Source organism: Mustelus asterias, chromosome 4 (genome assembly GCF_964213995.1).
Source record: "Mustelus asterias chromosome 4, sMusAst1.hap1.1, whole genome shotgun sequence".
Classification (NCBI taxonomy): domain Eukaryota; kingdom Metazoa; phylum Chordata; class Chondrichthyes; order Carcharhiniformes; family Triakidae; genus Mustelus; species Mustelus asterias.
In genome coordinates, this window is record NC_135804.1 from 63,830,137 (window position 1) to 63,857,778 (window position 27,642).

At 42.7% G+C, this 27,642-nt stretch overlaps 2 protein-coding genes across 3 annotated transcripts in view; one reads left to right on the forward strand and one right to left on the reverse strand.

The window, feature by feature from the left end:
* cog4 (component of oligomeric golgi complex 4) overlaps positions 1-16,529 on the forward strand; it is a 59,493-nt gene extending 42,964 nt beyond the window's left edge. The window contains exons 12-19 of the mRNA XM_078211157.1: positions 59-224; positions 1,092-1,154; positions 1,814-1,930; positions 2,710-2,802; positions 3,949-4,032; positions 5,352-5,453; positions 6,795-6,923; positions 13,978-16,529. Of these exons, the coding sequence (XP_078067283.1) occupies positions 59-224; positions 1,092-1,154; positions 1,814-1,930; positions 2,710-2,802; positions 3,949-4,032; positions 5,352-5,453; positions 6,795-6,923; positions 13,978-14,112 (889 nt within the window). The 3' untranslated portion in view covers positions 14,113-16,529. The remainder of the gene's footprint in view (positions 1-58; positions 225-1,091; positions 1,155-1,813; positions 1,931-2,709; positions 2,803-3,948; positions 4,033-5,351; positions 5,454-6,794; positions 6,924-13,977) is intronic.
* A 7,161-nt stretch (positions 16,530-23,690) lies between these two features.
* Positions 23,691-27,642, reverse strand: part of fcsk (fucose kinase) — a 376,256-nt gene continuing 372,304 nt past the window's right edge. For both annotated transcript variants that reach the window (XM_078211155.1, XM_078211156.1), the window contains one exon: positions 23,691-25,303. In XM_078211155.1, coding sequence (XP_078067281.1) covers positions 25,220-25,303 — 84 coding nt within the window. In that variant the 3' untranslated portion in view covers positions 23,691-25,219. The remainder of the gene's footprint in view (positions 25,304-27,642) is intronic.

The following is a 27,642-nucleotide window of genomic DNA, read 5'->3' on the forward strand; positions in this document are numbered from 1 at the left end:
GTCCTAGCAGTCTGTCGCTCACTCATTTACACTGTCTTCACGTATTGCTGTTCTTCAGGGAGGTGCTTTATCACAAGTTGCGGATGGGATTTCCAGCCACGACCTTTCAGGACATACAGCGTGGTGTAACCAGTGCTGTGAATATCATGCATTCCAGCCTGCAACAGGGCAAATTTGACACCAAGGGAATTGAAAGTACAGATGAAGCCAAACAATCCTTTTTGGTATGTGTCTTTTATACACTTCCCTCTGCTTGGAAAGTTGTTTTCCTGTTAGGTTATGGCTCCCTCTCCTGCCAGCAGGCTGCCATTGAGAAATTATTCTGTGGAGCATCACTGGCTTGGCTCCACATCCTTGCAAAGCATCTCTCACCCACAGGAATGACCATTTTTTAAATGTGACCTTTGTGCGCAGCTGAGAAATGTGACCCTTTTCATTTGGCACACCTCGATCTAGCACGAGTGCTCCCAAACACTTGGCGTCACAGGCACCATTGTCACAAGCTTTGAAATAGTGGTCACATTTGTGGTCACTAAACAATGAGCTTGACATTGGTCAGGATCCTACACCTCTTCCGGATTGCCGGCTTCCCTCCTTCACAGGCTTGGATTGTGTTTCAGGGTAATTGGAGGTTAGAGCAGACCACTTTCCCCTCGGGCATTCAGTGTTGGCATGGAGTGCTCCTTGATCCGTTGTAACACCGTTATCTGCAGAGTAAAACTCACTCTTCTTCCCTGCCCTAACAATGTACCTAATCTGAATACCTGCCATTGGACCAGTGTAACATCTTTCTCACCTATCCTCCCCATTGTAACTCCTAATTTGATGGCAGTTTTGTGCTGCTATTAGGTTGAAGTGTGTGGAACTCATTTCATGTTAGACTTCCAAAGATCATTAGCCTGGGTTTGGTTTGTGCCCAGGGAGTGAACCTCCAATATCTTACTCAGCACCAGCCAGTCTCAGAAACGAGCTTTCTAAACTCTTGTCATAAGACTGTCAAAGACTCTCTCATTGTTTGATGGATGTTGTAGATTTGTCCTGCTCATTGTTCTAATTTACTATGTACTTCTAACTTGTCTCGTTTTGTTTAGGTGACGCTGAATAATGTGGAAATGTGCAGTGAAAATCTTCTGACCTTGAAAAAGACCCTGGAGGTATGGGAGTATTCAATTCCATTTTTCTCCAGGATTAATGTTTTTTGATCTTTTCCCACTGATGGAAGAACCAGACAGCGGTTGGGATACATCCTGCGACAATCCGCCAGTATCTGACCTGTGGCCCTTCATTACAGAGTCAGCCTTATCATCGTGCATTTGTCAACTTTGAGCAGTGTCACAGTCATATCTAATGTGTCACCAGCCAGAAACTGCACATGTGCTGATGGTCACGATACTGCACTTTTATTGAGGCCAAGCAGATCATTGTTTTCTTGCTGCATGATTACCATTCATCCCCACGTGTTTACGATTACTCACCAAGGGTACTGTACTCCGTTATACATGTCTGCTATTTAAGAAGAGGATGTGCAGCAACTGGAGTGTTTGGAGGTTTTATTCCAGTTTCAAAGGCAATAATGTCAAACCAAGCCTCATCCAAGTTTCGTACTCTGTTTCCTTCTCCCTCTCTCAGTGCCTCTGCTGGCCACAGCATGGAAAGGATTTTGGGGTCTTTTTTGCCAGTTTTCTCTACTCCTCACCTGAAGGCACTGCTTTATACTCGAAATGGTGTCATGGAAGTTACTGGTCTTTCACTATATTGGAGGCAGGATTGTAAACTACAGTGGTTTAATGAAGTAATATATGTTTCTCCACAGAGTGACTGTACAAAACTGTTCAGCCAAGGTCTGGGAGCGGAACAGGCACAAGCAAAGATTGACAGCTGCCTGTCGGATTTGGCTGCTGTATCCAACAAATTTAAGGAACTCCTGCAGGTGAGTTTGTCATAATCAAACTTTGGCTGATTTTATCTTTTGATGAGTTAATTGCAGACCCCAAAATGAATACAAACAATTCAGTCACAGGATTGTTATGGTGCAGAAGGTGGCCATTCGGCCCATAGTGTCTGCACTGGCTCTCCAAATGAGCTTTATGACTTAGTACCATTCCCCTCCCTTTTTCCTGTATGCCTGCACATTTGTTTCTATTCAGATACTCATTTAATGCCTCGATTGAACTTTCCTCCACCAGACATCCAGACAGTGAATGCCAGATCCTAATCACTCGCTGGGTAAAAAGGTTTTTTCTCTGATCACATTTGCTTCTTTTGCAAATCACTTTAAATCTGTGCCTTCTCGTTCTTGATTCTTTTATGAGTGGGAACAGTTTCTTCCTATCTACTCTGTCCATTCCCCTCATGATTTTGAACATCTCTATCAAATCTACTCTTGGCCTTGTTCTCTCCAAGGAAAACAGTCCCAGCCTCTCCACTCTATCCTCAAAACTAAAGTTTCTCATCACTGGAACCATTTTTATAAACCTCTTCTTGCAGTCTCTCCAATAGAACTGTTCACAATACTCCAGCTGAGGTCTAACAAATGTCCTATATAAGTTCAGCATAACCTCCTTGTTCTTGTACTCTATGCCCCTATTAACAAATCCAGTGATGCTGAGTGTCTGCAGTCTGGATCACTCTGCTCCACCCAGCTACGACCTCACACGCCTGCTCCCTAGTATTCTGTCTCAGTATGTTAATTTTGATTTTGTCTTCCAGGAAGGTTTAGCAGAACTCAACACAACAGCTATCAAACCGCAGGTTAAGCCCTGGATAACTGGATTCCTCTCAATCTCGCACAACATTGAGGAGGTGAGAGCATTTAACCTGAGACAAACAAAATAAAGGTACCTCCAATTTCAGAAATGTGCTCATGTCACTGTGTCTTGCAAATTCATGCAGCTGTCAGGTTGCTCGGTATAAGTGGGGCGCATCATCGATAAATCCAGTATCTCTCTGCCCAATAGCCCAGCTTGTGCATTTCTGTATCCCACAACCTGTAAACCAGTACATTGCCACTCTGGACAGTCTATATCTCACCACACATAAATCCAGTGCCTTAGTGTCACTACTTGCCTTTTATTATATGTAATCTGTTCACTAACATTCACAATCTGTACATCAGTGTAATGTCTTTGTTATCCTTTTCACATGCTGTACACACAACAACACCATCGTTATTAAAACCACAAGCACAAAACCAGAATCACTTCATCTTTTCGTCAGCCCAGATCGCAGCATCAATACTCCTGGGTCAAAGGGCACCTTCAGGCCATCAGCAAATCAACAGCTGAGTCATAGTCATGTCCAAAACATAACTAAGAAACAGAAAACCTTCGCAAGCAGCATAGTTATGAACTGAGGCCCCAGCATGTGAGATATGTATTGATAATAGCACTGGGATGCAGTGGTCTGAAGGCCTCATTGATTGCAGGCATGCATGAAACCCAATAATAGACCAATTCAAACCAACCTTTAATTTAGTTTATTTACTAGTGTCACAAGGAGGCTTACATTAACACTGCAATGAAGTTACTGTGAAAATCTCCTATTCGCCACACTCCAGCGCCTGTTTGGGTACACTGAGGGAGAAGTTAGCATGGCCAATGCATCTAACCAGCATGCCTTTCGGAGTGTGGGAGGAAACTGGAGCACCTGGAGGAAACCCACACAGACACAGGGAGAACGTGCAGACTCCACACAGACAGCCGGGAATCGAACCTGGGTCCTTGCTGCTGTGTGGCAGCGATGCTAACCACTGTGCCGTCCGTACCCAATGCATTCAGTGTAATTTGTTGTAGAAACGATTTTAAAGTTCTTCAAACCATTGAAGTGAGCAATGATGCTCAGACAGTTAGTCCTAAACAACCATTTAACAAGGGAGCAAATTCCTGAGACATGGTATTGCAACCTGACCACTTGACATCTACTTCTTTACACTCTTCTCTTTTATTCCAGGAAGAGTTTAATGATTATGAAGCCAATGATCCCTGGGTCCAACAATTCATTCTCAACCTGGAGCAACTAATGACAGAGTTCAAGGTGGGTGTGCAAGGTTTGCTTAAAATCCATAAAGTTCCAGTAAAGTGTGGGCCTTGGGCAAGAAATGCAGCTTCCCTAATCTTGGATCCTAAATTATAAACTGGTAGCAACGGCAAGGAATCACATTGTTTCTTGGTCTGGAATGGGGGGGTGGGGGTGAGTTAATAGGTTGTGATGAACAAAGCATCGTAGCTGTGAGGGACAGCTCGGTGGATAGGATATTAGGATGTAGATAGGCTGGAAAATTGGGCGGGGATCCTGGATTCAGGATTCAATCCTGGACCGGGGAGCGGCGCGGGCTTGGAGGGCCGAAGGGCCTGTTCCTGTGCTGTATTGTTCTTTGTTCTTTGTTCTTGATTGTTCTTTCCCAAATATTTCGAGATAATGGAACTCTTTACTCACCACTCATTTCCCCACACCCTGGTTTTCAGTTTTCCTGCCATTTTTAGCTCTGTAAAATTTCACCTAATGACTATGTTCAATTATATTGCCAGCCCTTTTTGACTTGAGCAGGTCTGTTCATAGACCTCGGGCCATCATCTGTTTCTGTATTTAAAATAATGAAATAACTTTACACAGCCATCAGACTAGCTGAGTGAGGGTGGAATGCTTGCGTCATTGGGAGGATATACCTTAATAGCATTTTGTCATAGAAACCTATTTCAGATCTATTCTCCTTGTGATTTCAGAGGTCATTATTATTCATAGTGGGTAAAAAAGTAAATGGAAGTCCCTCACCTTTCACCATCCAGTGTTCCCCCTGAAACTGGGTGTAGAGCAGCTCTGTGGTTTCATAACTACTCCATCCTAGTCCTTGAGCAAAATAAGTATCACTTGGATATGGAGATTGATATTTGTGCAGTTTACCAGCTAACTGAATTCTTGGATTGAGTAGTGTGTGGAGCAGGCCTGTTTGCTCAGTGGATCAAGGAACTGAGGCACATGACAGATCTCTAGACTGACAGCAACATCCCAGGTTCAATTAGTGCTGTCAGTTGATCTCAGTGAGGGTAAAATTTACAGCTAGTTCCCAATTCTGACCATGTCCAGCAACTAACGATGGAGTCCAGTTCAGCTGTGATGCTACCCACTGGCGAATAGTCTGATTACCGCTTTAGTCACATTGTCCACGTGGACCTGGAAGGGCTGAGTAACAAGCACTATGGAAGCAGACACTTGCAAGATTCAACTCCTTGAGTAGCAAGGGGAAAAGGAGTGAAAATAAAGTTCCATGTCCCACTTGTACAATGAAGCCACACAATGTAATCTCACTGATTCTCTAGGTTGTTTCTATATGTGACTGTGTCTGTATTCTCTAGATTGGATTGTCCCAGGTGATCTATGATAGCCTCACCAGTTTGATGACGAGCCTGATTGCGAATGAACTGGAGAAGGTGGTTCTCAAGTCAACATTCAGCCGGGTATGAGTGTAAAAGGTTATGAGTACTTCTGCATTTTGTACATGTTGTTCTGAAACAAGCTGAACCGATGATTTATTGGGTGTAGGTGGGCCCATGTGTGCTATTGAACCATACCAATGGGTAAAAGGGTTACGTTCTGAGGGTAGGTTGTACAGATTAGTCTTGTATTCCATCAACTACAGATATAGAAGATTAAGGGGTGATCTAATTGAATGATCAGTGGATTAAATAATTCTCTTTAATCTGCCTGATCTCGAGTGGGTGAGTCCAAGACAAGGAGGCAAAACCTTAAAATTATTAGACTATTAAAGGTGATGTTAGAATGCACTTCTTCAGACAGGGGCTAGGAAAATTCAGAATTTCCTTCCCCCAAAAATTGTTGGAATTGAGAGTCAGTTGAAAAGTGAAAGATTTCTGTTTTTTGAGGGTTATGGAACCAAGGCAGTAATTGAAATTGAGGGACTGACCAGCCAAGATCTGATTGAATGGCTCGAGGTCACTCCTGTTCCTATATTGGTATGATTGCAGGCTTAATCCTTGGCTGTGCTGTGAACTGATCTCACTTAGCTTGGTAACAGTTCACGTCACTTGTCTCACTGGGCTAGGCAGGGGAGAAATGGTCCAGGGTTCCTGCTCAGATTATTGCCAGGAACCACAGAGGGTGTCCAGTACAGACAAGGAAAAGTGGGAAATTGCAAAAGGTGGAAGAAATTTGCCTTAGAAGCTGCAAGGCATGGTAAGGTGCTGAATGTATGTACCCATTTTAGTTAAAGCTTTTTAAATTTGAATAAACTTCAGTGATATTCCTTAACACTTGGAAGCATATGAAAGGTCTTGGCACAAATCATGCTGCAGAATGAATCCCACAATCCTCTTTTAATGGTCAGCTATTCTGAAGATGTTGACTCCCACTGAGTTGATGCAGGGATCAGGTGTCCCCTGCTCCCCCTGAATTCCGATAGGAGGAAGGTCACTAGACAGCAAATTGGATCTTGGATTATTTTTTCTTTCCCCCCTGATGGCCAAGTGCATTGAGGATAGGCAATAACTCCAAAGCTGTCATCTGACAAAGGGAATAGTTTATTGAACGCAGTGCGATTTACTTACTTAGTTTAGCATCATGGCAGGCAATGCATTTGCCCAGAGGCTGTTTGATTAAAATAGGAAGAAGAGGCTCGAGAAACACTTCAATGACAAAATGGGTTTGAATGATACTTGGTGCATTTATTTAAATTTCCTCACCTCGCCAGCGGAGATCTCCTATCCCTGTTAACATTCATTTGTCTCTTAAAAAACAGTTGTGCGCTGTCTCCTTCCTGAGCTTCTTTGCTTACTTTTCAGCTTGGCGGGTTGCAGTTTGACAAGGAGCTCCGATCGCTTATTGCATACCTCACGTCAGTGATCACGTGGACCATTCGTGACAAATTTGCTCGCCTGTCTCAGATGGCGACTATACTAAATCTGGAAAGGGTGAGTGCGTCGATCAAGTAAAGGAAATGGGAGGTGGCTCGAGGGAGATAAAGAAGGAAGACTTGTTTGTATATAATTCATTTCACAACCTCAGGACGTTCCAAACTGCTTTAGAGCCAATGAAGAACTCTGATGTGTAGGCACTGCTGTAATGCAATGTAATGTAAGCAGCATAGAGTTGTTGGGCCGAGTGACTTGTTTCTGAACTGTAAGTTAATGTAGCTTCTATAAAAGGAGTTAGAACAAACGGAGCTCATGGAGTTGGCATGTTTGAGAGAGATCTGAATGATGTGTTTTGAAACAGTGTAAAGTGCTGATTATGTGCAGCAATCTCAGCCTGGATTATGAATAGGGGGTGGGGATGGGTGAGGAGTGGAAAGACAATGAAGCAGAGGAAAAATAGCTGAGGGGGAGGCCCTGACTGAGTGAAGCAGGAAGTTTCAGAGTGTGAAGGCTGAATGAGAAACTGCTGATAGTGCAGTAGAGGAACAACTATCAGGGTGCTGGTCAAGGAATGGAGAATGTACCGGGGCGGATTTACAATGAAACACGCCACGCCTATTCACAGGATCCACAAACAGGGGCCCCAAAATAAGTGAGCCTCTCGTAGCCAATCAAGGACAGAACTACTTTGAAAGCCCTTCCAGAATTCACATGTCAATCACTCTGCTGAGCCAATCGGAGAGCAGTCCTTTCCTGACACAGTCACTGGTTGGAACCACATTACCCATGCAGCTTGTGGCACTGTGTACCAGCACAAGGAGGAGCAGCAGTATATAATCAGGAGAGGCCTCGCCCATGGTGCCTGACTGGAGTTCTGACGCATGCAGCAGTAGCTGGCGTCCAGTGTTTGGAAGTATGGCACAGATTTAAGGTGATTTGGAAAAGAAGCAAATGATGCGAGGAAAAATGTTTTCACACAGCGAGTGGTTGGGGTCTGCCTGGTATTGTGGTGGCGGCAGGTTCAGTCGAGGCATTTAAGAGGACATTAGATGATTATTTGAGTAGAAATAATGCGCGGGGGTACAGGGAAAAGGCAGGAGAATGGCACTAAGTCATGATGCTTGTTTTGAGAGCTGATGCAGACGTGATGGGCCAAATGACCTCTTTCTGTGCCATAACAATGCTATGATTCTGACCTGATAACATTTAACCTTGAATGCTGGGGAGGTACGATGCGAGCTGTTAACTTGGCCGACTGATAGTTCTTTGAAATCTGGATTAGTTTTAATTGACCATGTATTATACACGTTCCAAGCCCCATTCATTGATATCTAGATAGGATCACAGGAACAACAGTAGGCCATTCAGCCCCTTGAGCTACTATCTTAACTCTTTACCCAGTTTTGTTCTATATCTTGTTGGTAAAGTTCCAGAATTCATGTTTTTAATAGGGTTGAATTACACAATTAAGCTTCCATAATTAATTTCTAACTATGCTGAAGACTAATGATTCATGGTTTGAAATAAACTGCTAACTGGCACTAACATGTTTCACTTAAAAATAATAGTTTTACTGACGTTTGGCAACTCAAATGATTACTAAATAGGAAAACAACATGATAGAACTTTGAAAAATCATAATGTCAACACATTTTCTTAGAGTTCCTGCCCCTCAAAATTTCCCACTCCCCCACTGGTGGTGGAGGCAGGGGTGAGCGTGTGAAGTGGTGGAGGAAAGAGAGAGTCTGTCTGGGGGAAAAATAGGGTGTGTATGTGAGGTGTGGAGGAAATAGTGTGTGTGTGAGGGGTGGGGGAAATTGTGTGTGTGTGAGGGTTGGGGGAAATTGTGTGTGTGTGAGGGGTGGGGGAAATTGTGTGTGTGTGAGGGTTGGGGGAAATTGTGTGTGTGTGAGGGTTGGGGGAAATTGTGTGTGTGAGGGTTGGGGGAAATTGTGTGTGTGTGAGGGTTGGGGGAAATTGTGTGTGTGAGGGGTGGGGGAAGAGAGAGTGAATGTGTGAGGGGTGGGAGAATGTGTGTGCGAGGGGTGGGGAGGATGCGAGAGTGAATGTGTGAGGGGTGGGGTGAAGAGAGAGAATGTGTGTGAGGGATGGGGAAAGACAGGGTGTGTGAAGGGTGGAGGTTAGAGAGTGTGTGCACGAGGGAGGTTGAATGACAGTGTGTGTGTGAGGGCTCCAGCTTTCTGATCCCAGGTTAGGGAGGCCCTGAAAGTGATACTGAGCACAGGGCCCCATGAACTGTAAATTGGCCTCTGGAATGTACACATGGGCACAGGCTGGAGAATACACTGTCGAGAGGGGTGGAATCACAGATAGATCCATAGACAAGAATGAGAATTTAAACAGGGAGGCTGATCAGAAGTTTGTCTCAAGAAGCACCCCTTGTGACGAATAAGATAAATTTTGGTAACAGTATGGGAAGGTAAAAGTGGATCAGGCAGTGTTGTAGAAGTGAAAGAAAAACCTTTGAAACAGATTGATTATGAAGCTGAAATTGGGATTGAACACAATTGCCAGGGTCCAGCGATCTGAGTCTATCACAAGGAAGAATGAGTCAATATCCACAGGAGTTGATGAGCACTTATTTGGTTTTTGTGTTCTAAAGCTGGAGAAAGTTTTGGATCAGATCAACAACAACTAGGGACAAGATTGTTGGAGGAGGTGGTCAGGTAAAGCTAGGTGAAAGGTGACCCTGTTTTCAATAACCTCAGCAAGGGAGAGCTTGTAAATGATGAGGAATGGATGAAACCTTGAGATGTGGACATGGGAGGAGAAACCATTTGATAGAATGTAATAAAAGCAGAAAACTACTCAGCAGGTCTGGCAGCATCTGTAGAGAGAGAAAATTAGTGTTAATGTTTCAGTTGATGACCCGTTGTCAGAACAGAGAACTTGGAGTTGGAAACAGTTTTTAAGTACTGCAAGGAAATGGGTTTGATGGGGGGCTGGCTTGGGTAGAAAAACAAGCCCACTGATTCCCACAGCTACTTTGACTGCACTTCCTCACACCCTAGTTGTTGTTAGGGCTGTATTCAACTCTCCCAATTTCTCTGTCCCCACTGCATTTGTTCTGACAATGCAATCTTCAGTAACAGTGCTTTATGTATGTCTTTCATTTTTCCTTGATCCAGGAATCCCCCACCACTGTGGTTGACGGAGCCCATGATTATGTCCACTCCATTTCCACGCTTATGCCTTCACCCATTTCCCCTTGCTCGCAGAATCATGATAGGCTTCTCTTGTCCTTGTCTTTGCCACCTTGAGTGTGATGCCAACACCAAAAACATTTTCCCCTCCACAACATTCCAAAGGGACCATTCTCTCCTCAACAACTGATCCACTCCTTATTCACACCCAATACAGCATTCCCTTCCAACAGCACCTGTGGGGGATGCAACATCTGCCCTTTTGTCTTTTTCATTGTCCAAGGCCCCATTGCTCCTTCCAATTGAAACAGTGACTTATGTTTATACTACTTTCAATTTAATAACTGTATTTGTTACTTACAATGTTATCTCCTCTCCACTGGGGAGATTAAACACAAATTGGATGATAACTATGTCGAACACCTCCATGAAGTCTGCAAGTGTGATCCCAGGCTGCCAGTCGCCTGTCACTTTAATTCTTTGCTCCACTTCTGCGCTGACTTTTCTGGACACAGTCTCTGACACTGTTCCGTTAAAGGTCAGGATTGAAGCTCAAGAAACAGTACCCACTAGACACTTTACAGATTTCTGGCTTCAAAAATGAGCTCCAACAATTTCAGATCATAACCCCTGCCCGTTTTTTTTGGATAGCAACTATTGATAATTCTGCCTGTCACATTTACACCTCCAGATCTATCTTTTGTTTCTTTACTTGTCTCATTAACATCTCCTTTTGCCTTGCACCATCATCCCTTTTGTCATTTAATCTCTCATCTTTTCAACCTTTCACAGAGCTTCCCTATGTGTTCTTTCCTTTTTCTCTTTCCCACTTAAAATGTGTTACTTCTCTAAGTATTCCCTGCTCTGGTAGAGAGTTCCCCACCTGAAACATTAACTCTTTTCCTTGCTCTCCACAGATGTGCCTGAGCTGCTGAGTATTTCCAGCATTTTCTGTTTTTATTTAAAATTGCCAGTATCTGCAGTATTTTTAGTGTTTGAGGACAATTGAGTGTTGGAATGAATGGAGTGATTGAGGAGGATGGACTGGTTGAGTGTCAGAGGGAGCTGAGTGATTGAGGAGGATGAAGGGGTAAGTGAACTATGGTCACGTCCCATAGGATGTGACTGACCCATCCCTTATAGATGTTGTGGATGAGACCGCAGCCTGACTGAGAGATTCAAACAAAGTGAGGGGAAGATAGTTACAAGACAACAACAGTATAATGCAGAATCAATCCAAAGCAATGAACTGGCTCTAGCAACACAGTTGCTTAAGAACTGCCAAAGCTCCCAAGAGAAAACTGGACAAGAGCCCAGCAAGTCTCCTCCATGCAGAGAATATAATTATTCCAGGGATCTAAAGTGGGTGGCATGGTGGCACAGTGGTTAGCACTGCTGTCTCACAGCGCCAGGGATCCGGGTTCAATTCCAGACTGAGTGGAGCTTGCACGTTCTCCCCTGGGTGGTTTGGTGCTTTGGGTGCTCCAGTTTCCTCCCGCAGTCCAAAGATGTGCAGGTTAGGTAGATTGACCATGCTAAATTATCCATTAGTGTCAGGGGGATTAGCAGAGTAAGTACAGGATTGTTGTTGATGCAGGCTCAATGGGCTGAATGGCCTCATTCTGCACTGTAGGGATTCTATCGTCCCCTCCCATCAACAGCTATTAACTTCTCAATTCATGGAGCATATTGATCCTCCTCATGCTGTCGGTTGACCCTAAATCAACTTGCTGGTTGGGGAGTTTGTAGGGAAAATTTCTACTCTGTTTACCTTGCGTGAAACTTGCGAATTATGTTGTTGTTATTTATGTTCTAAATACCTGTTTGTTTTAACATTTTGTTATTTGAACAAGCTGTGATTTTCTGTCAGTTTTTTTCCCCCAATGTAAACATGTTTTTTGGTTTGTGCTTTCCTCCTTAACTTAGCCTCTAAAGCCCAGTATTCTGGCCATTCTTCCCTGAACTCCTTCTCATGTATCTATATCTTTTTGATGGTCAAAACTGATCATCATATTCCACAATTGACCATATCATTGGTGGGTATAGTGTCAGTATGATTTGCTTGTCAATCCAATGCCTTCTCACTATCCTGTGTTGATAACTGCCTCACATGCAGGCTGTTGGACTGGACGGGATTGAGGTTCATAAGGAGGAGGTGTTAGCAATTCTGGAAAGGGTAAAAATAGATAAGTCCCCTGGGCTGGATGGGATTTATCCTAGGATTCTCTGGGAGGCTAGAGAGGAGATTGCAGAGCCTTTGGCTTTGATCTTTGGGTCGTCATTGTCTACAGGAACAGTGCCAGAAGACTGGAGGATAGCAAATGTTGTCCCCTTGTTCAAGAAGGGGAGTAGGGACAACCCTGGTAATTATAGACCGGTGAGCCTTACTTCTGTTGTGGGCAAAGTATTGGAAAGGATTATAAGAGTTAGGATTTATAATCACCTAGAAAGGAATAATTTGATTAGGGATAGTCAGCACGGTTTTGTGAAGGGTAGGTCGTGCCTCACAAACCTTATTGAGTTCTTTGAGAAGGTGACCAAAGAGGTGGATGAGGGTAAAGCAGTTGATGTGGTGTATATGGATTTCAGCAAAGCGTTTGATAAGGTTCCCCATGGTAAGCTATTGCAGAAAATACGGACACATGGGATTGAGGGTGATTTAGTGGTTTGGATCAGGAATTGGCTAGCTGTAAGAAAACAGAGGGTGGTGGTTGATGGGAAATATTCATCCAGGAGTTCAGTTACTAGTGGTGTACCGCAAGGATCTGTTTTGGGGTCACTGCTGTTTGTCATTTTTATTAATGACCTGGATGAGGGCGTGGAAGGATGGATTAGTAAATTTGCGGATGACACTAAAGTCGGTGGACTTGTAGACAGTGCGGAGGGAAGTGGCAGGTTGCAGAGGGACATAGATAAGCTGCAGAGGTGGGCTGAGAGGTGGCAAATGGAGTTTAATGCGGAAAAGTGTGAGGTGATTCACTTTGGAAGGAGTAACAGGAATACAGAGTACTGGGCTAATGGTAAGATACTTGGTAGTGTGGATGAACAGAGGGATCTGGGTGTCCATGTGCACAGATCCCTGAAAGTTGGCACCCAGGTTGATAGGGTTGTTAAGAAGGCGTACGGTGTGTTAGCTTTTATTGGTAGAGGGATTGAGTTTTGGAGCCATGAGGTCATGCTGCAACTGTACAAAACTCTGGTGCGGCCGCAGTTGGAGTATTGCGTACAGTTCTGGTCGCCGCATTATAGGAAAGATGTGGAAGTGTTGGAAAGGGTGCAGAGGAGATTTACCAGGATGTTGCCTGGTATGGTGGGAAGATCATATGAGGAAAGGCTGAGGGACTTGAGGTTGTTTTTGTTAGAGAGAAGAAGGTTAAGAGGTGACTTAATAGAGGCATACAAGATGATAGGATTAGATAGGGTGGATAGTGAGAGCCTTTTTCCTCGGATGGTGATGGCTAACATGAGGGGACATAGTTTTAAATTGAGGGGTGAGAGATATAGGACAGATGTTAGAGGTAGGTTCTTTACTCAGAGAGTAGTAAGGGCATGGAATGCCCTGCCTGCAGCAGTAGTGGACTTAAGAGCATTCAAATGGTTATTGGATAAACATATGGATGATATTGGAATAATGTAGATTAGAGGGGCTTTAGATTGGTTTCACTGGTCGGCGCAACATCGAGGGCCGAAGGGCCTGTACTGCGCTGTAATGTTCTATGTTCTACATTGAGCAGCCATTTCCAGCTGTGACCAACTATTACTCCCAGATTCTCTTCACCACTGGAGATCCTTTCTGTTGATGGACACACTTTTCCTATTACTTGTTTCTATGTGTTACTCTACCAGGTCACTATCTCACTATGAATAACTCCACTGTAATGTATTTCAGTCACGATATGACGTGTGGGTTTGCAGCAGATCTCTCATGTCACTTTCTGTTTCTACAGGTCACTGAGATTTTAGATTACTGGGGACAGAACTCTGGGCCACTGACCTGGCGCCTTACGCCTGCTGAGGTGCGTCAGGTGCTTGCATTGCGGAATGACTTTCGTAGTGAGGACATCAAGAGGCTTCGCTTGTAGCATCCGATCTTGAGCAAGCTTCAGAGAATCAATTGCTTTCATTCCTCTTGTGCAGCAAATTATTGACTTTTGCATCTTCGGGCAGTGGGACCTTGTCCAACATTTGAAAAAACTTAATTGACATGGTCTGGAATGGTCAATAGGAATGACTTTGATGCTTCTCTGCTGTTATCTGAATGGATCGATTTGCATTAATTGACAGATAATCTGAACATGTCCAGCTTCAGTGCCTTTGGAACAGGTTCAGAAACATAAAATATATCCACACTCTACTCCTGAAATAAAGGGTATTTCTTCACTACATTTGAACGGTACTGTATAAGTTTGAGAGAGATGTTTGTTTTCAAGGTATAGTTTCCCAAATGTAATCTGTCACACTGTCCACTATGGTATTGAGCCATGCAGATCAGGAACAATTCTAGATTCTCTCCATGTGTGGTGAGATTGTCTGATTTTGGCTGGATTGGCATGATTCCTGAGAAGTGAAGAGGTGACCAACTTTGGGTTCCTGGATTCTATTCTGTGAATCCTCTTTGAAAATGTGTGTACAGATATGTCACCTCAAGACAGGATTAGATATGGCTGTAGTAATCCCCTCACTTGAATAAATAGCTAATGTTATATTGACTGACATTCCAGTGCAGTGCTGAGAGAATGCCACACTGCCTGATTGTCTTTTGGATGAGACATTAAACTGAGGCCCCATCTGCTTGGGTGGATGTAAAAGATCCCATGGCACTATGTTGAAGAAGAGTAGCTATTTGTGGTGTCTGGCCAGCATCACAAAAATAAATGATCTGGGGCCTTAACAGATATCTTCACATCCTGTTTAACCACAGGTAAGGTTCCAGAGGATTGGAGAATAGCCAATGTTGCTCCCTTGTTTAAAAAAGCAGGGATAATCCAGGAAATTATAGGCTGGTGAGCCTGACGTGGGTGGTGGGGAAGCTTTTGGAGAAGATACTGAGGGACAGGATATATGCACATTTGGAAGAAAATGGACTAGTTAGTGGCAGGCAGCATGGTTTCGTACAGGAAGGTCATGTCTCACCAACTTGATTGAGTTTTTTGAAGAGGTGGCAAAGATACTTGATGAGGGAAGGGCTGTGGATGTAGTTTATAAGGCGTTTGACAAGGTCTGACATGGCAGACTGGTACAAAAACTAAAATCACATGGGATTTGGGGTGGGCTGGCTCGATGAATACAGAACTGGTCATAGAAGACAGAGTAGCAGTGGAAGGTGTTTTTCAGAATTGAGATCTGTAGCTAGCGGTGTTCCGCAGGGATCAGTGCTGGGACCTCTCTGTTATTTGTAGTACATATAAATGATCTGGAGGAAAATGTGTGGGGTCTGATTAGTAAATTTGAGGATAACACGAAGATTGGTGGAGTTGCTGATAGTGTCGGGGATTGGCAGGAGATACAACAAGATATAGGTAGATTGGAGAGTTGGGCACAGAAATGGCAGGTGGTGTTTAACCCGGACAAATGCAAGATGATGCATTTTAGAGGATCAAATTTAGGTGTGAATTATACTGTAAATGGCAGAACCCTCAGGAACATTAACATATAGAGGGATCAGGGTGTGCAGGTCCGCAGTTCCCTAAAAGTGGCAACACAGGTGGCCAAGGTGATTAAGAAGGCTTATGGCATGCTTGCCTTCATCAGCCAGGGCATTGAGTACAAGAGTTGGGAAATCATGTTGCAGCTATATAAAACTTTGGTTAAGCCGCATTTGGAGTATTGCATGCAGTTATGGTTACCACACTACCAGAAGAACGTGGAAGCTTTGGAGAATGCAAAGAAGGTTCACCAGAATGTTGCCTGGTCTCGAGGATGTTGGCTATGAGGAAAGGATATATAAACTAGGATTATTTTTACTGGAAAGACGGAGGCTGAGGGGAGACCTGATAGAGGTCTACAGAATTATGAGAAGCATAGACAGGGTGGATATTCAGAAACTTTTTCCAAGGGAGGAAGTGTCAATTACAAGGGGGCACAGGTTCAAGGTGAGAGGGGGAAAGTTTAAGGGAGATGTGTGGGGGAGGTTTTTCATGCAGAGTGTGGTGGGTGCCTGGAATGTGGGCAGAAGTTTTTTTTAAAGTTTAGTTAGGGCATCATGATCAGCACAGGCTTGGAGGGCCGATGGGCCTGTTCCCGTGCTGTATTTTTCTTTGTTCTCTATTATATTGCTGTTTGTGGGAGTTTGTTGTGCACATATTGACTGTTTCCTGCATTACAACAGTGACCACACTTCAAAAAGTATTTTGAGATGTTAGCTAGCTATGAAAAGCACTCTAGAATTGCAAGTCTTTTTTCTTTTTCACAGAGGAATGACTTTTCAGGTGAGGTATGACAAGCTGTGGCTGTCAACGTTGAGATCTTTAAGCCTGAAGTATCTTCAATAAAACAATTGAAAGACAAAAAGACTAGCATTTATATTATTTCATTCACACCATCAGCATGCCCCAAAGCACTTTATAGCCAGTGAAGTACTTAGTGCAGTCACTGTATTGTTGGAATATTCCTGTGATTCACTTTCTTTTCTCATTGGCTGTAGACTTTGGCAGTGTTTCAACTTGCTGGAGAGTAAAACTAAACAGGAGACTCCGATGGGGATAATGCTAACCAACAACAATGAAAGTCATCTATCTCCCATTGGGCCGGCTGATTTGCATGCCGAGTTATTCCTGCTTTCTCTCTCTCCTGTGAGACTGGCACAATTGGAATAAAAATCTGCCACTGATTCGTTCTTGTTGCAACAATTCTTTGGAATGTTGTCACTTTGTGTCTTCGTAAGATCACATCTCTGGTACAACCATCTCTAGAATGTCTCCAAATGACTTTATTCTTCCCAAAAAATTCCTAATTTTTGCAAAATTACAATAATCTTTGCCGTAACCTTAGGATCCTGGAGTGGGCACTCCAGAAAATGAATGAAAAGGAAAGATCAGAGACGTAGAGGTGTCCCAGATACAGGTTGTGGAGTGATTTGTTCATAATGGCAAGTTTACATTTTTCTCCTCTTCCTACACTTTCACATCATGTTAAGGTTTGTAAGCTGCCTGAACAATAAGGAATGACTTGGATTTCTGTAGCGCCTTTTGTGACCTCAAGTTGCTTTGCCAAATGCTCTACAGCCAATAAACTACTTCCAAAGTACAGTCTCTTGTAGGAAATATGGCAGCTAATTTGCTCACAGTAAAGCAATGGATGAGATTGCCAGATAAACTGTTTTTAAGGTGTTGGTTGAGGGGTATATATCGGCCAGGAGACAGAGAATGTTGTTTTACATTTCCTCTGAATAGTAGCATTCCTGACAGTGCTGCATTCCTTCTGTACTGCACTGTAATGTCATCCTTGATTTTTGTGCTTTAGTCTCTGGAGTATCTCTTAACCTTCTGACACTGAGGCAAGAGTTCTATCCACTGAGCCACGGTTGGCACACAACCAAATCAAAATTATATTTTTATTCTTTCATGGGATGTGGATGTCACTGACAAAGACAACATTTGTTGCCCATCCCCAATTGCTAGGCCATTTCAGACGGAATATAAGAGTCACATGTAGGCCAGACCAGGTATGGATGGCCAATTTGCTTCCCTAGAGAGCATTAGTGAACCAGATGGGTAGGTTTACATGACAATCAATAATGGTTTCATGGCATTTATTTATTAATTGAATTTAAATCCCATCAGCTGCTGCAATGAGATTTGAACCCTTCTCCCCAGAACATGAGCCTGGACCTCTGGATTACTAAATCCAGTGACATCACCACTCTGCTACCACCACTTATTATACCAGGAAATCAAATCACTGCTGTGCGACATGGTGTGAGTTGTAATTAACTTCTACATGTCACAGACATTACAGATTAATTCCAACACACATGCATCAACTAACATTACTTAATTTAACATTATCTGTGATCACATTATTGCAATGTTATGCGTTGAGCAGTGCCTAAAGTATTTGGATATATACTACATGACAGTTTAAATTTTTGCAGGCACAAATATAAAGCATCTCAGCATCAATTAGAATAAGAACAGAAAATGCTGAAAACACTTAACTGGTTGGGAAATATCTGTGGCGCGAGGAACAGAGTTAATATTTCAGGTTGATGACCTTTTATTAAGTTGTCATCGACCTGAACGGTTGAATCAAAATGTGGTGTCAGAATTTTGATGTGGTGAATTGCAGATTTAACAAGAACTTCAGGTGAGGCCAGATGAGCAGTTGACTATCTAAACTGATTAGTTGCTGTCAGAAATGCTCTGTTTTTCAGTTAACTTATTGCGAATAGCATTTTGCTTTCTGGCACCATAATGAAATGCATTGAGCAGTGTGAAGTTCCTGTACTTTTATGGTAGATATAAAGTAAACTTGCAATGGAAAGTTGTCAAGTCATTTGAATCTTAAGTATCCTTTTAATGATGAACATTAATTATTTCAGTCAACCCCTCTGGGACTGAAAATTAATGATTAAAGTGTGGAGTTATTCCTTTTTCTCGCTCTTAATCTTTATTTCTCTTTTTGTACTTGGAACATAGAAAAGCTACAGCACAAACAGGCCCTTCGGCCCACAAGTTGCGCCGAACATGTCCCGACCTACCAGGCTTGCGTATAACCCTCTATCTTACTAACTTCCATGAACTTATCCAAAAGTCTCTTAAAAGATCCAATCGAATCCGCCTCCACCACCACTACTGGCAGCCGATTCCACACACCCACCACCCTCTGAGTGAAAAACTTACCCCTAACATCTCCTCTGTACCTACTCCCTAGCATCCTAAACCTGTGACCTCTTCTGGCAACCATTCCAGCCCTGGGTAAAAGCCTTTGAGAATCCACTCTATCAATACCTCTCAACATCTTATACACCTCTATCAGGTCACCTCTCTTGATTTGATTTGACATTAAATTCACCCACTCTAATTTGCATCTTCCTCAGTTCTTTGATGATCCTTCTGGCTGGTTAAGGAGATACCAGGGCTTTCCAATACAACCCATTTTAACACTTGTAAAATTAATGTGATTCCAGATGCCATCATCCAAACCATCTTTCTTTCCTTACTACTACTTTATTATTTTCTACTCTTTCTTCCTTCCACCTCATTCTCATCCATTCTTCTTTCCTGCTGGGCTTTGCATTGATTTATGTTAGGATGTGTGTTATTTGCTTCTAGCACTGCCTTAATTTCTTTAAAGAGATTAAGAAACATTAAGGACTCCTGCCAATTTACAGTTTGTGCATGGTGAGGGTTAAGGGTGTAAGTATTTTTGGGTTGGAAAATTGTCCCATTTAAGGCATGACCAGTTCAATTTCAGGGGATATTAGACTGGCGGTATTTAAAATTGATAAATCATCCTAACTTTTTGTGATTTATATACAGGACTGACAGACCCCTTTTTGATCATATAGTTCTGCAATTTCTCTCCATTTTTCCTGCCAAAGTAGACAAGTTCACATTTCCCCCATTACACGACCTCTGCCAAATTTGCGCACTCGCTTAACCCATCAATAACCCATGCAGCCTCCTTATGTTCTCTTCATAACTTACTTTCCTCCTAATCTTCATGTCATCAGCAAATTTAGCACTAATTGTGCTTTAGCATGATTTAGTCCCTACATCCAAATCATTAATATAGACTGTAAATTGTTGAGTTCCTAGCGCTGATCCTTGTGGCACTCCACTAGTTACATCTTGTCAACCTGAAATTGATCCATTGATCGTTACTCTGTTTCCTGTTACCTCACCAATTCACTATCCATGCTAATATATTACCCCTACACCATCAGCTCTCCTTTTGTATTGTAACTTTGATGAGGGACCTTGTCATGATAAGTATTTCTTGTAAAGGAATTGTAGTGAAACTTACTTTCTTCCAAGGGGGAAGGTATTGTGAAATTCATTGTTGTGGGTCCTGTGTACGAAATGGGCAGTCTGTGGAGTTTGTGACATTTAAGATACAGGATGTTTCAATGCCTTTTATATTGGTTCCCAGCTAGTGACAAGGGTAGGACCCTTTGGGAGTGTTTTGTAGGTCTCAAGATCAGTTCAAGGCTCGGTGAACAATTCTTCTCGAGGCATTCTGCCAAGTAGATGCGACAACAACAAAATGGGACAGAAAAAGGTCCCAGTTAAGTTAAAGAAAGGGCTGCGGGGAGCAACCTTTAAGTAAAGATGACTGTGGGGCAAAGGTACACATTTGAAGCAATGGTATTCAGCTTGGCGTGGCTATAATCTTGTAAGCTAGTGATGAAGGTAGGGAGAAGAAATCTCAGAAAGCGACATTAAAACACTGAGGTGGGTCATTATTAAGGCCATCCAAGCCGCAGCCACTATTAGAGAAAATTCCAAGGAGAGATCTTCGAAGGAGAAGCTTGGAATCTCTCACGAGACAGAGTTTCAACATGATTGTTCAGTTTAGTATTTACTGATGTCTGAGTGGGTTCTTGAAAAATCCATGGACACGGTCTTGGTTGAACCTGTCATTTATTTTATATTGTGTAATCAACTACAGTTCATCATCTAATTCACTTGTATCTTATACTTACCCTGAATGTTAGGATACATATTGTAGATTATTTTATCTTTCTGAATTTATACAGTAAAGTTTTTTTTGTTTGTTCAAAACCCATGGAATCTTGTAGCTTTATTCCAAACGCAGTTGTCTTGAATCTCAATCTTTATTTACTTTAAGCAAAAATGTTGTGGATCTCCTGGTCTGGCCAAGGATCATAACAGAACATTGACAATAGAAGAGGTGGACATGAAATTGAATACAGGGAAGTGTGAAGTGATACATATTGATGGGAAGAATGCAGGGATAAAAGATACAATTCTAAAGGTGATGCAAGAACCGAGAGATCTGGAGATATTTGTACACAAATCACTGAATGTGACAAGATAGGTTAGAAAGTAAGGCTTAGGGGATCTTTGGCTTTATAAATAGAGGCATATAATACAAAAGCAAGGATGTTATAGTGAACCTTTTTAAATTAGTCTCAACTAGAGTAGGGAGTCTAAACCTGGGTTCTGAACATTAGAAAGGATGTGAAAGCATTTGAGATGGTGCAGAAAAGGGATTTTCTTAGAGAAGATTTGATAGAGGGTGTTCATATTTTTGAGGGACCTAAACAGAGTAGAAACTGTTCCCATTGATGGAGGGGTTGAGAATCAGATTTGAGTTGTATGGCAAAAGAACCAAAGGGGTCATGAGAAAAAACTTTTTATGCAGTGTGTAGTCAGGATCTGGAATGTACTGTCTGACAGTGTGGTGGAGACAGATTCAATCATGACTTCCAAAGTGGATTGGACAATTATTTGAACAGAAATTGTCTTCACAGTGCAGTTGGTCTGGGCTAGCCAAGTGGCTCTTGCAGAGAACTGGTACAGATTTCAGGCTGAATTGTCTCCTTCTGTGTTGTCACCATGAAATATTCCTAATTGTTTGAGGCTGATACAGACTGTTTACAACTGTGGCATCCTATCTGCTTCTGATATGAGCTGCTGACTTTGTATTCACACCATTATCAAGACTGCTGACTTCCACCTCTCTTATATTGCCTGTCTCTGCCTCTGACTGAAACACTCAGCGATGCCTTAGTACCTCTAGGATTGACTATTGTCCAGCTTCCAATCTTATCTCGTACCAAATTCCATCCATCATCATCTCACTGACCTACATTAGCTCCAAACCCATCAGCAACTTTTAAAATTGTCCATGCCGATGTTCCTTCCAATCTCTAACTGCTTCCAGCTCTATAATCCTTCGAGAATTCCATATTCCTCTAGTTCTGGCCTCTTGCATATCCTCCATTTTAATCATTCCACCAGTGGCAGTCACCATCAGTTGTCAGGGCCTTAGGCTCTGGCATTCTCTTCCTAAAATTCACTTCTCCTCCTTTAAAATCTAGCTGATAGATCTGATAGTGAAGAGGTTTTGGTCAATATGGTTTTGGCAATATCCCACCAAGCCCAGAAAGATATGCAACAAGCTCACATCTTTGGGTAGGGGACTATCGACTGTCGATGCATTTCCTCTCAATCTCATGTTTTCCCTGGGTGACATCAGTTCCCAAGTATGAGACCTGGGATTTCATGATTTGTGCCTTTTTGGGATTCACTTTTAAAACCCTAATGAGGTGAAAAGGATCAATAGTTGCTTCAATAATTTCAGATGTTCCCCTCTGGTGTTTGTTTGAAGCAGGAAGTCAGCGATGTATTGAATTAGGCAGTTGGGCCGTGAAAACCCTCCCAGCCCTTCAGCCAATCACTGATGGAATATAGACGGGGAATTGGGGAAACTTTGGGGTAAGAGGTCCAAGTGTATTGCTGACTCTGAAAAGTGAATGCAAATTTGTACTGGCGCTGTTTACTTAGGGGAATCAACTGGAATGCTTACGTATGCTTCTCAAGGATTCCCCATGCTCCCGGATTGTCAATCATTTTTGTGGGCTTTATCCACAATTCTTTCTCAGTGCAAACCCTGCCTGTATACTTCCTCATGGAAACTTCTATTGGGGCCTCATCTGCCTTGGCCATCTGCCAAATGCAGCAGTTTGCCAGATCAAAGGACAGGCTGCATTTATGCATAAAGTCAGAGCCCAGCATGTGCTCTGCTTCTGGGTGGAGGTCTACTAGTATAGTTCGATGGTGGCATACTAGGTCCCCTAACCTGAACGTTAATGGATCAGACTCTGATCCTTCCTGTAAGTGTCCTGTGAATCCACTTAAAATAATCTTCTTTCCAGTGCACCATGTTGTTGATGTCTCTGGATGTGTTTAGGATAGTGCGGGAGCCTCTCCTTGTCCCATAAGAACTCGACAGGGTGCTTCCTAGCTCTCCTACCAAGGGTCACTGTTCACTATCCCATTTGGTGCTACACACCCACCTTGGTGAGGCCTGACATCGTCACATCCTGGGATTTGTGTCCACCTGGTTGTATAGAAATTCCTGGTCTCCTACTGGAGCTACCATGGCTTGTCTCGCCGGTCCCTCTAGTAGCATGGTCCAGGGTCTCTGTTCTGGTCCCTGCTCCTGCGAGTGCTGGTGGGATACTCTCTGACATAGTGGCCTGCTTGGCCACAATTGTAGCACCTCCTATGGTAGATGCCTAGGCTCCCCCTCTCGCTGTGGGAGGAGTGTATGGGGTCAGGAAGCCTCTATAATTAACCCTTCTGCCTCGGTCTCCCCCTTTGTAATGCGAAACTGGGTCAGAGTTTGGGCCTGTCCTAAAGTGAATTAATTTTCCTGGTTTTATTTGCTTTTGCCTTATCCAATTCCTGAACCTCTTTTCTCAGGCTCTGGCCATCCTTCTGAGTACCCACGCCTCAGCATATCCTGACTTGTAACTATATTGCTATATCATCAATGTGGCTGGGTCAAAATCCTGGAACTCTCTAACAGCATTGTGGGTGTACCTACCTGTCATGGACTGCAAAGGTTTAAAAAGGAGGTTTATCATCATCTTCTCGAGGGCAATTAGGGATGGAAAACAAATGATGGTCTTGCCAATGACAGTTATATCCCATGGAAGAATTCTACAAAAGACTGAGAGAATACATTTCAAACCCGAATCTTGGTTTATTCATAATATGATGGGGACCAGAATCAACCTCAATACCTTAACCCTTTCACAGTATCAAAAAACACTATTGACAAGATGGAATAGAAACAATGTGCTAAGCAGAATGGCAGGCCTCAGTGAAGCAAAAGCACCAACTTTCAAAAACCCGTGAATTGAGGATTAAAAAGAGGACACACACCACCCTCATGTCTCCATCTCATACAAACTACTAACCATCAATCTCAAATCTAAACTCCAAAACTAAATAATATGGTGCAGGATCAACAATCATTGTGATATGGTCAATAAATCAGGCGGGCCGTGTTGTCAACTGTTCAACTCTGTGAAATTTGGTTCATTATTAGTTGATGTGAGATTGACATCATTAACACAATGTGGATTTTATCTTGTTGCAAAGTTATTGATGTTATAACATTGAAGATGAGTATCATTGCAACGAGTGCTGTACTGAGATTCCGTGTGGATTCTGTGTTACTGGGAAGAACTTGTAGATTTTCCTAAAAAAGAACAAGCTTTTGTATTACTAAAAAAGGTACTTTTAAATTATTGTTTAGGCAGCGAGAGGGCTGGCATCATATCTGCTAACAGTACCAGCTTACTATCAAGATAAATCTTCAGTCAATAGGTGATCAAACCACTTAATTTGGTCATTTTAATTATCCAGTTATCACAGTCTTAGCAGAGAATCATCAATCCCACAGAACAATAGGAGTCGGCTACTTGATCCATTGTGTTTGCACTGGCTTTTCTACAATACCAATCCCAGTGCCCTTCATAATAGCTAATGAAAGAATAAGAAAAACCTTGCATTTATATAGCATGATCACCAGGTATCTCAAAGCATTTTACAGCCAATGAAGTACCTTTGGAGTGTAATGTAGGAAACACAGCAGCCTATTTGCACACAGCAGGCTCCCACACACGCTAATTTGAAGGTTAACAGATTATCTATTTTTTGCATGAAGGATGCGATTCCAGTCCCACCTCAATGTGGGTGACTCTTCACTTCCATTGAAACAAACCACAATGTTATACCTGACTAGGGCAACAAGGAGTGGGCAATTCATGCTGGTCCTGCCAGAGATGCCCAGAAACTGAGAATGAACAATAGTAATGAAAAAGGTCTCATTTCCCAAACCCTTCCAAAGAAAAACAACTGATTAAAAATATCTCAAAGTGCCACTAAATGCAGTAACCTAATCCTGGAGTATGAATCAGTACTCAGACATCATTCTGCCAGTTGCAGTATCACCCAAGTTCTCGGGGAAATTATTGTTTCGATGCCAATGCTATTCGATGTCTGTAGTGTATATTGGAATGATTTTGATTCTCTTGACTTCACAAAAGTTAACAATACCTCCAATGATTTGAAATTCTCTTAAATGTTATTATATCCAGTGATTTTTCTGATTCATCTGTAATAGTCCAAGGTTTGTTCATGATTCTTGTTTAACTCAAATGTTATTCCATCAGGCAGGAGCTGGCGTGTTGAATAATCCTTGCAGGATTCACTCTCCCTCTGTTTCACTGAGAGACACAGTGATTCCAGTCTCATCTACTTCCACCTCATGGACACTGAAGTTCCCCAAACCCTGTAAGAAGAACAGAATTCAGATTCGTTCTAATCTTGCCCTCACCTTAGCAACACCAGAGTAATAGCTAGCTCCCTGCAGAGAGCCAGGAGATAAGAAACTTGACACACAATCTGGTATTTCTATTGCCAATGACAAAGATTTATTGAGAACCTTCTTAGCCTTAATGACAGTTGGCTGGAGGACAGGAGGAAGTGGAGAAACACTGGTTATTTTTGTATTTATGTTTATTTTAGAAATTTCTGGGCAACCATTCAAAGCACTCAGTATGAAAGGGTGAGGAGCAGACCTCACTGGGAATGAGAGGTATCTCCAAATAACAAAACAGGCCCAGTGTCTGAGGGTCAAGAAATCTCGTAAAAGATGGAAAATTACCTTTTCTATTAACTACATGGGAGATGCTCCCTCTGCACCTACCTTCCAGCTCTATGCTTTGCAGGCAATGCCCATGACTTTGGATCATGAGGAGGCCATTCAGCCTTCAAGTCTGCTCCATCATTCAATGACGTCATGTTCAATCTATATCTTATCTACATCTTAGTTCCGTGACCCTTAATTCTCTGACTAAAAACAAAAAAACAATCTCTTCCTGTATGGAGTTTGCATATTCTCTCTGTGTCTGCGTGGGTTTCCTCCCACAGTCCAAAAATGTGCAAATGAGGTGGATTGGCCACGATAAATTGCCCTTTAGTGTAGGTTAGGGGGATTGGCAGGTTTAGGGGGATGGGGGGGGGGGGGGGAGGAGGGTGTACCTGGGCAAGATGCTGTCTCAGAAAGTCAGTGCAGACTCGATGGACCGAATGGCCTCTTGCTGCACTGTAGGAATTCTATGATTCTATGAGTCTTGGTTGTGAAATTTTCAATTGACTTCCAGCCTCAACAGCTTTTTGGGGGATTGAAAACAAAGTGCTGGAAATACTCAGCAGGTCTGGAAGCATCTGTGGTAAGAAAAATAGAGTTTCAAGTTGAATAAGACTGAAGGGGGGGTCAGTTCTGAAGAACACACATATTGTCCCATTGAAGGTGGCAGGGCAGGTTTAGACAGCAGTTAATAAAGCATATGGTATCCTAGGTTTTACTAATAGGGGAGTACAAGAATAAGGAGGTCATGTTGCACTTGTAAAAGAGACTAGTTAAGCCTCATCTGGAGCTGTGCATCCAGTTCTGTGTGCCATATTTGAGGGAGGATATGAAGGCATTACAGAGATCACAGAGGAAATCCACAAGAATAATTCCAGGGATAAATAACTGTAGCTGTAAGGATAGATTGGAGAGCTTGGAACTGCTTTCCTTGGAGAAAAGTAGGCTGAAAGAAGACGAGATGAAGGTATTCATGATCCTAAGGGGTATTGACAGGGTAATTAGTGAGAAACTGTTCTCACTCAGGAGAACGTTAAAAACTAGAGAACAGAATTAAAGTAATGGGCAAAAGGAGTAGAAGTGGTGTGAGGAATTGTTTTCATCCAGAAGATGTTTGGAATCTGGAACGAACGTCTTGACAGTGTGGTGGAGAGACAGGTTCGATCAAGGTAATCAAAAGGGAATTGGATTGCTATCTGAGAAGAATGTGCAAGGTTCCAGGGATAAGGAAAGGGAATGGGACTGGGTAGAACTCTCATTCAGAAAGCTAGTGCAGATTTGATGGGCCACATGGCCTCTTTCTGTACTATGAAGATTCTGTGATTGTGAGACTGTAAAAGGTTCAGAGGGTATTATGGATTATCTCAATAGTTCAGTGGGTAAAGGCATCACCTGATGTGTTACTGAGCCACACAACGCAGACTATCCCACACTGTACTACGTGGTCTGGCCAGGATAGCGACAGAGAAATTAGGGAAGAGGAAAAGCTGACCAGGATCCTGTTCTTGCCGCTATCCAGTATTAGAAAGTGCAACATTTCTGAATGGTCAGTTGAGGTCAAGCTCAGGCTCAACTGTGATGCCACTCACATTTGAGGAGCCTGCCAACTTGCATCCTTTGGATTCGTGTGTGTATGTCTTAGACAAGGTGCTAGAGGGTTGTTTACACCTGGGGAGCTATCTCCATGATGTGGAGATGCCGGCGTTGGACTGGGGTAAACACAGTAAGAAGTTTAACAACACCAGGTTAAAGTCTAACAGGTTTATTTGGTAGCAAAAGCCACACAAGCTTTCGGAGCTCTTAGCCCCTTCTTCAGGTGAGTGGGAATTCTGTTCACAAACAGAGCATATAAAGACACAAACTCAATTTACATGAATAATGGTTGGAATGCGAATACTTACAACTAATCAAGTCTTTAAGATACAAACAATGTGAGTGGAGAGAGCATCAAGACAGGCTAAAAAGATGTGTATTGTCTC